Consider the following 11,134-nt stretch of genomic DNA (forward strand, 5'->3'; position numbering starts at 1 on the left):
GTCAAGAGTGTGATGCGCTTATTCTGAAGGATCATCACAAGCAGAAAACTCCAGATTCTTTTTAGCTTTTGAAGTGTGGTTGCAGTGACACTGTGTCAGAGTTTACAGTGCTGAAGCAGACGGTGCCCAAAAAAAAACCTAGCTTCTGTATGTCGTCATAACTAACAGTGTCTCTGATTGATTGAAACATGCAGTCAAATAAACAGTTAGGTCTGACTTCATATGTATTTGCACTGCAGTCCTTTCATGCCTCTAACTCAGGGCAGAGCGAAAACAGTTAATGTGCTGAAGATGTGAATCAGGCAGCCACCTTGGGTCTATTGACTTTGTCAGTGTTCAGTTAGGACGTTTTTATTCAAAGGATTGATGTCTTTCTAACTGTGCACTGAAAAGAGGAACCTATTAAGCCACTGCCGCAGGACGTTGTATATGAGAATTTGTTCTAATCCAATCAAAAAGGATTTGTTTTTTTGATAAGTTGCTTTCAGTGCACATCAAAACTCATCTAATGTTGTGGTTGAGCATTCTTGTAATTCATCCATGATGACAGTATGCAGTCAGAACTGGAAGGACATTCTTTTTCTGGAGGCTGTTATGAATAAGGAATGTATTTCCATGTAAAAATAAATTTTCAAAGAAATATAATTAGTACTATATATTCTAATAGTAACTATTATAATTAGTAGTGATTAATTAGATAATAGATAATATTGATATTAATTAAATTAATGTAAAAGTAAAGTATGTAATGTAAAGTAAATTAATTCAAAGTCAATTTTCTTTGAATGCTTAAAAAAAAATGCATGTCATTTCATCAAGAATGGCAGTATTCACCCATAACTGGGAATACCTTCAAAAGCCAAAAAGATAAATGAAGGAGAAATTAATGAATTAATAGCTATCCAGTCTGCTTAGGGGATATGTCTAAATATGTGATTCATTAAGACTTTGTTGTTAATTTCCATTAGTTAAAAAATAGTCTTTTACATTTCACTTTAGTTTACATTCTCTCTCTGGGCATTGCAGGTCCGTGCATCACTGATGTTCAGGAAATCCGGAAAATGGACAATCTGTTCTCCACAGTGGGCGCTGCAACTGCTCAACCACTCAATGGGAAAACAGGGGCCAGCAGGAAATGTTCCTCGGCTGAGGGCAGTAACGGGCACACACAGTCCTGTTACAGGCCGAGGAAGCGCCAACACTCCGTTCCGCCAAAGAACGCCCTCGTGCAGCTGAACGAGATGAAACCAGGACTGCAGTACAAACTGCTCTCACAAACTGGGCCAGTTCACACTCCTGTCTTTGTCATGGCCGCGGAGGTCAACGGGCAACTGTTTGAAGGTTCGGGTCCGACGAAAAAAAAGGCCAAGCTAAATGCGGCAGAGAAAGCCCTGCAGTCATTACTCAAGTTTGAAGGCCTCAGGACCCTGAGCAGGAATCTATCTGTCCATACAGACTTCACTTTGGACCAGACTGACTTTCCAGACTTGTTCTTTAATGCTTTTGAGGGATATCCCCCTGTGAAAGACGCCTTTTACCTGTCTACCAGCAGCATGTGTACCTTCAGCTCAGTGGTATCTAAGTACTCCTCCTTGTTTCATTCCCCTTTCCAAAAACATCCCTCCGCCCCCACCTTAAGCACTTCTTCAAGCAGCAAGAACCCCGCGACGATCCTGAACGAGCTGCAACCGGGTCTCAAGTACGACTTTGTGTCTGAGAGCGGGGAAAGTCACTCGAAGAACTTTGTGGTGTCAGTGACAGTGAACGCTCAAAGTTTCCAGGGTTCGGGGCGGAACAAGAGGCTGGCCAAGGCTCGGGCTGCTCGAGCTGCTCTGTCTGCTCTGTTCAACATGCAGCTGGATCAGGTTCCGTCACGGAGACCAGTAACGGGAGAGGGACTGCGGCTCCACCCGCCACAAGTAAGGTGTTGCGTGAAGTTCGGGTTGGAGACCCGGGAAAAACAGTTGTAGCTGCCTACATTTTGAATGCAAATGTTTGTTACATTTGGGTTTTAAGCAATACAATAAAAGGAAATGCTTCAGAAAATGATTTCCCACCTTACGTTTAAGTAGAATTCATCTTAATTATGGAACCTCACCCTCCTGAGCACGATTCAAACACTGGGTGAATAGTGATGTGTCAGTGGATCTGCTTTGATTCCTGTGTAGTGCTACATTTGAACATGAACTGTTGAGGAAAACATTGAGTGACATTTTTCAGGACTGTACAAAAGTGTGAGGCCACCAGATTTGTTGTTGCTATAATCACCATCACTGTATTCAAACACAAGAAGTGTAAACAGAAGTTTTAAAGGTGCAGTGTTAGGAGGAGAAGTTTTTGTTATTGGGCAGAAAGTGCATGCCGTATTGATGTTGTAAATCGAGTAAGACGTAGGAACAGCCTTTATCATGTCATTGTACTTTTGGTCACACGTTAACGTAAGTGTCCCTCCCGCAGGTCCTGGCAGACACCGTCTTTCGTCTGGTCACTGACGAGTTCGGCAAGCTGACGGATCATTTCACATCTCCACACGCTCGGCGGAAAGTCTTGGCAGGTGTCGTAATGACAACAGGTATTGTTTAGTTCCCCTATGAGAGTGTTGTGTAGATAGTGACGCATAGTCTGCATAGCACATAGCAAAATGAATGAATATTGTAGACTGAGTCAGGTGTAACTGTAAGATGTGATCGTTTTCTCATCCAGGCAGAGATTTGAAAGAGGCTCAGGTCATATGCGTGGCCACAGGAAGTAAGTGTATTAATGGCGAATACACGAGCGAAAGAGGTTTGGCCGTGAACGACTGCCACGCTGAGATAGTTGTTCGAAGGTCCCTCATCAGATTCCTGTACTCACAGCTGGAACACTTCCTCAGGTGAGTAACGATGCAACACACACACACACACATGGTCAGGGCTGTGGTTAAACTGTTTAGTAGGTGTTTATTCTCCCACACAAATTGTGTTTCCAGTAACAACAAAGAGGAGCACCAGAAATCGATCTTCATCAAATGCGACAATGACCGTTGCTTCAGACTGAAGGAGAACATCCAGTTCCACCTGTACATCAGCACGGCGCCCTGCGGAGACGCCCGCATCTTCTCTCCTCACGACGCCGCCGTGGACGGTGAGTTGCTGAAGAGAAGTTATTATCAACGCACACAATGAAAAACCTGAAGCTGCTCTCAAATCACTTTTCTCTTTACTGCACCAGAGAAGGGAGAGCAACATCCTGACAGAAAGACTCGCGGGCAGCTCCGGAGCAAAATCCACTCTGGCGAAGGAACCGTCCCAGTTCACTCCAGTGACGCCAGTCAAACGTGGGAGGGAGTCCATCGGGGCGAGAGGCTGCTCACCATGTCCTGCAGTGACAAGATTGCCAGGTGTGTGTTCGATTGACATCATCATTTTGAGAGCAAGGTTGTTGTAGTTAATGCAAACGAAGTAACAAGAAAAAGTATTTGTTTGTTCATGTCTGTGAGTGAGACCTGTAGTCTGTTATTGGTTTTATTTTTGAGATGGAGCACTCTGAGACTCCCGGCTGAGGAGTATTGAGTAATATTTGTGGATACGTGTGTCTTTAGTGTGTTTGCTAATGTCTTGTAGACTGTTATATGTGATTCAGAGATGGTTGTTCATCTGTTAAAAGTAAAAGAAGAAGTAGCAAACAAAGTAATTCTAAAAGCAAAAAGTCCAAAGTAAAAAAAGTGAAATTAATGTGAAATCCCAAACTATTCTAGCCTTGACTGAGATAATGGAGAAGTTGCTAAGTAAAGGGAAAGAGGGAAGTGGGTAATGGAGTGCTGCATCCCAGTAGATCAGATATTCAGTGAACAATGTTTTCCCAGAAGTGATGAATTGGAGGGTGGAGCCATATGGCATGATAATAGTAGTTTGGTGAGTGTGCACGTTTGATTCAGTTGGTCTTATGTTGTTTATCTTGCGTTGGGTGAGATTAGTAGTACGGATGACCTTGTTAGTGGTACCAATTGTAGAGTCATTGTTCATGAGGAGTGCAAGTAGTCTTCTGGTGAAAATGGGGTGGTGTAGACTTTTATGTGTTAAGTAGAGATTGAGAATGGATGTAGTTGAAGGTAATGGAGCAATTGATCAGTCCTGATGCTGGATAATGCAATTTTAATTAGCAAATGCTATGAAAGTGTGGTTTAGGTTACGTTTAAGGAAGTGGATTTGTGTCAATATTGTCAAACACTTTTGGTGACGCAAACAACACTGTGAAGCGAGCAAACAAAAGTTGACCATATTAGTTGAAGTTGCGTGTAGTTTAATATAAACAGCTGTGACACCACGGCAGCACAATCATTTCTTACCCGTTGTTGTTTTCCTTGTAGAATACATTTATTATGTCCCTGGCTTTGGCTCAGGGGAGGAGGGGACAAACAAATGTGTGTAAAAAAAAATGCATACAATACATACAAAAATGTAATGACTTGGATGGGGAAAAAAGAGCACCAGAGGCAGTGAAGATTTCAAAGCTGAAGGTGTTACTTTATTGAAAAGTAAGTAGTGATGATGATGATGAGCAAAGTGAAATAGCTGTTTTCCAGACAAAATGAATGAAAGAACCATGTTAATACACACAACAACTGTGGGGAGAAAACAACCAAGTTAGAACATGCAATAGAGTGTAGGCTGTGCAAAACCAACCTCTTTTCCTGTGTGTGTTTTGGGGTTTAATGTGGATTTTTGTGATTTGCACTATGCTGTTGTTGACATGATGTGATTTAGGGACTTTTTTTTGTAAAGGAGAGATAGATATGTGGTGCCTGTAGTCAACAAGGGGTTGTACTCTTTAGCTGTGTGTGTGTGTGTGTTGTTGTTGTTTAGTGATGTCCCAAAAATGTGTGGTTATGTAGTTGGGCAAATGAATGTATTTGGGAGTAGGTTCATATCATTCCGAATGATGTTCTGTGTATAATGTATTGTATTTAGAAATGATGTGTAGTTGAATGTAAGCAGCTGTGACACCAAGTCAGTCTAAACAATGATCCTCCCCTGTCCTTCCTGAAGGAACACATGTAATGAAGTTTGTTCTCCTTTCAGGTGGAATGTGGTCGGTGTGCAAGGTTCTCTGCTGAATCACTTTGCTGAGCCCATTTACTTGTCCAGCATCATCCTGGGCAGCCTGTACCACGCGGAGCACCTCTGCAGAGCTGCGTACCAGAGGATCAGTCCATTCCAGGATCTGCCAGAGTCGTTCAGCTTAAACAGACCTCTGCTCAGTGGTGAGAGGAAACACACTTCTCTGTTTAGGAATGTTATCATCATCATCATCATCATCATCATCAAAGCCAGGTTATATACAGATGATTAGGGCATTGCCAGAGAACGGATGTAGAAATAAGCCTAACACTAGTCTGTCGTTCCTCCTCAGGAATCAGTAACGTTGAGGCTCGCCAACCAGGAAAAGCTCCACATTTTAGTGTGAACTGGACAGTGGGGGATCAAGGGCTCGAGGTGATCAATGCCACTACAGGAAGAGATGATTTGGGTCAACCCTCTAGACTCTGTAAACACGCACTGTACAGGCGCTGGCTGAACTTGCACCGCAAGGTAGGAAACAAGGCCTTTGACACTTTGTTTTTTCACCTGCCACATGCTTACAAAGTGTAATTGTTTTAGATGTGGTGTTTGGAGCCCAAAACATGGCATCTAAGTCAAATGTGATGTAACACACAGTAGAAAGTGTGCTTGAGTTGAAGTGAAAGTCTAGGTTTTTAGTAACAGAAGCTTCTATGCTAAGTAAAGTAGGTGCTAAATGAGCAACAATGGAAGCTGCAAAAGTGATGAATCAAAGTAATGGAACTCTGAGTCGGCATACATGTATGACATAGTAAGAACAAGGCGACGTCTTGATGTCACTGTTAGACAAACAGACTTCCTTCCACTGAGTTTCCCACAGTTGAGGTCATGGGGAAAAGGAGTGTTTGCAACAGCACACAGGAGTAGTTGATCCAGTGCTGTGTCATTTGATGGCGTGAAATGTGTTATTTGGTGTACTTTGTTCAGTGACTGCAGGAGGCAGTATTGAGCAACAGTTCCTGTGTCTTTGTGAGTAAAAAGGACTGATTTTGTGTGTGGGAGAATCAATGACATGTTGGTGTGCCTGATGTGTATGTGCAAAAGAACAAAGTTATACATGTGTTTGGAAATGGGCGTTTGTCGGGTCACGGGTATATATACATATATGTATATATATACATACATAGGTAACATGTTTTTCTGATTGCAACTGTGTATGTGTGTTATCAGATTTATTCAACCCCCCTCACCTTAAAAGACAGTGTTGTGGATGAAAGACAATAAAAGACCAAAAAAGTACTGTTCTAAATCTTTTGACCAGTAGTGTAGATATGTATGTGTATAACATACTTGGGTATTGAGAAAGGGCCAATGTTTCTTTTTATCACCTGCCACATGTTTACAGAGCTTAGTTGTTGCTCATCCACTTTATGCCAAGTTAAAATCAATGTAATTAAAACACCACTGGTGCTTGTAATATGATACCATTTATACATGCATATATATACATATATTAAATGAACATATTATGTGCGTATGTGTGCGGGGGATGTATTTCTTCATGATTCTCCATGTTAGTTGTTGGAAAGAGTTGTAGTCTTCAAGGTGTTGGGTCTACGTCCACTATTCCTCCTTCCTAGTTGGCTTTCAGGTAGTCCAATCTTGGGTGTGGCTTTCTGTTGGGGGTAGGGTTGTCTACAGGAGCAAGATGCACAGTGATGGGTCTGTGTTGGGACTTTGGTATGGGGTCTCTGATCTTCGGAACTTCTGGCATTGTCGGAAGGATACAAAAGCCAGGTCGGGATCGCCTTTTTGCCAGTGAGCGCTGAGGAATGATGGTTTGTCCTTGGCTCTGTTAAGGAGTACCAGGTCCTGGTCCAGAGCGATTCCTCCCCAAGTTCGCTGTTGGTGTTGCTGTAACCCCAGTTGGTCCTGTGGCTGTTAAAGTCACAGATGACCAGGTGTGCGTGAGAAACATTAGCTAAAGCTCTTGATTATTTAATGTGGCTGAAGCATTGATTTTTACATTAATATGACTTTTAAAGGTTTGTCTGTTGCTGCAGCTCTTGCTACTTTGGAGCTTTTTTTCTTTTGTAAATTTCCCCACTGTGCGACCAAAAATAAAAGGATCTCATCTCATCTCTTTTACACGTGGATCTAAACACAGCCCCGTCTCCGCAGTAATATTAGCAAGAAAACGCTCACATGCAGAGAAGAAAAACTGACCAGAGTGATCTTCATCTCACCTCATTAGCCAGGACTCTGTAGAAAGACGGCGACTCCTCCGGCGGTGACCAAATCATATCATCGGAATCGTCGATTCCTGAAGAAGCCAGAACTGAAACACAAAAAAACATTTTAACAGTTAATGTTAGAGGTGTCACAATCCTCCAAATTCTCAATTCGGTTCTCCATCTTTTTAGATATAGATAATATATATATATACATTCATACACTGAACAAAAATATAAACGCAACGACTGGAGATCATCTTAATCATAACATCTAACACATCCAGTGTAAATATATTTCTCCCTTCTGTTTCAGCTCTCCTCCACCCTGCGGATCCAAATAGCGACGCCCAGCAGCTACTACGAGGCCAAGAAGGCCGCACTGGATTATCACCTCGCCAAAGAGACTCTCTTCAGAACCTTCCAGAAAGTTGGGCTGGGTGTCTGGTTGAAGAAACCAGTCGAGCAGGATCAGTTTGAAAACTGCTGAACTTGTTTCTGTGCATGTGACCGACTGCATGTCAGTCTGGCCTGGGAGATGGATCCCTCTGTCTGTTTTTTTTTTTTGTTTTTCCCTCACTCAATGTGAGGGTCTAAGGACATAGGGTGTCACTTGCTGTACAGACTGTAAAGCCCTTTGAGGAAAATACAATTGTATATGTGATGTTGGGCTGTGTCAAACCGATTTCTCCACTGGTCCATACCATTTAGAAAAACTTGCAAATCCTTTGAACAAAAAATGTAAATTGTTCAGTTCAGTTCCATGCACTCACACACACTCACACAGGTATCTGACACCAATTGATTACTGACACTGATGTCTATTGTTCCTCATTTTTTTTTAAATAAATAATGGTTCTTGCACTGGACCTCGTCTCCTGTCCCCATTTTTGTTGCAGCCTAAGAGGCAGACTGTAACAATGAGAATTAGAATTAATCATTTTGCACATGCTATGATAGGATCAAGTTAATGCCAATAGTATCCTATGACTTTTTTTTTGACAACATAACCTATCATCCCAAATGTGTCAAAAAAGTCATACTATAGTATGTCGTCCAAAATTTGACAATAAAGACATAGTATAGTATGTCGTCCAAAATTTCACCAAAAAGTCATACTATAGTATGTCGTCCAAAATTTGAGAATAAAGACAAAGTATAGTATGTCCTCCAACATTTGAAAAAAAGTCATAGTATAGTATGTCGTCCAAAATGTCACCAAAGTCATACTATAGTATGTCGTCCCAAATTTCACCAAAAAGTCATACTATACTATGTCGTCCAAAATCGGACAATTTTATTGAAAAACTGTTTTTTTGGTCCAAAACTAGACAAAAACGTCATACTATACTATGTAGTACGTCATACTACACTATGCTGTCCAAAATGTGACCATTTTGTGAATAAAAAATGTGGTCCAAAATTTGACCAAAACGACATACTATACTATGTCGTCCAAAATCTAATGTTTTTTTTGAAAAACGTTTTTTTGGTCCAAAACTAGACAAAAACGTCATACTATACTATGTAGTACGTCATACTACACTATGCTGTCCAAAATGTGACAATTTTTTGAGGAAAAAATTTGGCCCAAAATTTGACAAAAACGACATACTATACTATGTCGTCCAAAATCTGACAATTTTATTGAAAAACTGTTTTTTTGTTCCAAAACTAGACAAAAACACCATACTATACTATGTAGTACGTCATACTACACTATGCTGTCCAAAATGTGACCATTTTGTAAATAAAAAATGTGGTCCAAAATTTGACCAAAACGACATACTATACTATGTCGTCCAAAATCTGAATTTTTTTTGAAAAACGTTTTTTTTGGTCCAAAACTAGACAAAAACACCATACTATACTATGTAGTACGTCATACTACACTATGCTGTCCAAAATGTGACCATTTTGTTAATAAAAAATTTGGCCCAAAATTTGACAAAAACGACATACTATACTATGTCGTCCAAAATCTGACAATTTTATTGAAAAACTGTTTTTTTGTTCCAAAAATAGACAAAAACACCATACTATACTATGTAGTACGTCATACTACACTATGCTGTCCAAAATGTGACCATTTTGTGAATAAAAAATTTGGCCCAAAATTTGACAAAAACGACATACTATACTATGTCGTCCAAAATCTGACAATTTTATTGAAAAACTGTTTTTTTGTTCCAAAACTAGACAAAAACGTCATACTATACTATGTAGTACGTCATACTACACTATGCTGTCCAAAATGTGACCATTTTGTGAATAAAAAATGTGGTCCAAAATTTGACCAAAACGACATACTATACTATGTCGTCCAAAATCTGAATTTTTTTTGAAAAACGTTTTTTTTGGTCCAAAACTAGACAAAAACGTCATACTATACTATGTAGTACGTCATACTACACTATGCTGTCCAAAATGTGACCATTTTGTGAATAAAAAATGTGGTCCAAAATTTGACCAAAACGACATACTATACTATGTCGTCCAAAATCGACAATGTTTTTGAAAAATGCTTTTTTTGGTCCAAAACTAGACAAAAACGTCATACTATACTATGTAGTACGTCATACTACACTATGCTGTCCAAAATGTGACAATTTTTTGAGGAAAAAATTTGGCCCAAATTTGACAAAAACGACATACTATACTATGTCGTCCAAAATCTAATGTTTTTTTTGAAAAACGTTTTTTTGGTCCAAAACTAGACAAAAACACCATACTATACTATGTAGTACGTCATACTACACTATGCTGTCCAAAATGTGACCATTTTGTAAATAAAAAATGTGGTCCAAAATTTGACCAAAACGACATACTATACTATGTCGTCCAAAATCTGAATTTTTTTTGAAAAACGTTTTTTTTGGTCCAAAACTAGACAAAAACACCATACTATACTATGTAGTACGTCATACTACACTATGCTGTCCAAAATGTGACCATTTTGTTAATAAAAAATTTGGCCCAAAATTTGACAAAAACGACATACTATACTATGTCGTCCAAAATCTGACAATTTTATTGAAAAACTGTTTTTTTGTTCCAAAAATAGACAAAAACACCATACTATACTATGTAGTACGTCATACTACACTATGCTGTCCAAAATGTGACCATTTTGTGAATAAAAAATTTGGCCCAAAATTTGACAAAAACGACATACTATACTATGTCGTCCAAAATCTGACAATTTTATTGAAAAACTGTTTTTTTGTTCCAAAACTAGACAAAAACGTCATACTATACTATGTAGTACGTCATACTACACTATGCTGTCCAAAATGTGACCATTTTGTGAATAAAAAATGTGGTCCAAAATTTGACCAAAACGACATACTATACTATGTCGTCCAAAATCTGAATTTTTTTTGAAAAACGTTTTTTTTGGTCCAAAACTAGACAAAAACGTCATACTATACTATGTAGTACGTCATACTACACTATGCTGTCCAAAATGTGACCATTTTGTGAATAAAAAATGTGGTCCAAAATTTGACCAAAACGACATACTATACTATGTCGTCCAAAATCGACAATGTTTTTGAAAAATGCTTTTTTTGGTCCAAAACTAGACAAAAACGTCATACTATACTATGTAGTACGTCATACTACACTATGCTGTCCAAAATGTGACAATTTTTTGAGGAAAAAATTTGGCCCAAATTTGACAAAAACGACATACTATACTATGTCGTCCAAAATCTAATGTTTTTTTTGAAAAACGTTTTTTTGGTCCAAAACTAGACAAAAACGTCATACTATACTATGTAGTACGTCATACTACACTATGCTGTCCAAAATGTGACAATTTTTCGAGGAAAAAATTTGGCCCAAAATTTGACAAAAACGACA

General features: G+C 39.3%; 1 protein-coding gene across 1 annotated transcript; it reads left to right on the forward strand.

Annotated features, from left to right (window-relative positions):
* Positions 1 to 1,061: 1,061 nt before the first annotated feature.
* On the forward strand, positions 1,062 to 7,760 carry LOC310936658 (double-stranded RNA-specific editase 1-like; the record flags this gene model as incomplete). The annotated part of the gene is made up of 8 exons (XM_083900765.1): positions 1,062 to 1,919; positions 2,458 to 2,572; positions 2,704 to 2,872; positions 2,969 to 3,123; positions 3,211 to 3,379; positions 5,061 to 5,242; positions 5,392 to 5,570; positions 7,587 to 7,760. 8 exons carry the CDS (start codon positions 1,062 to 1,064, stop codon positions 7,758 to 7,760), a joined length of 2,001 nt encoding a protein of 666 aa, XP_083756891.1.
* Positions 7,761 to 11,134: the final 3,374 nt, after the last annotated feature.

This window comes from Microchirus variegatus (assembly GCF_963457635.1).
Source record: "Microchirus variegatus genome assembly, chromosome: 1".
Classification (NCBI taxonomy): Eukaryota; Metazoa; Chordata; class Actinopteri; order Pleuronectiformes; family Soleidae; genus Microchirus; species Microchirus variegatus.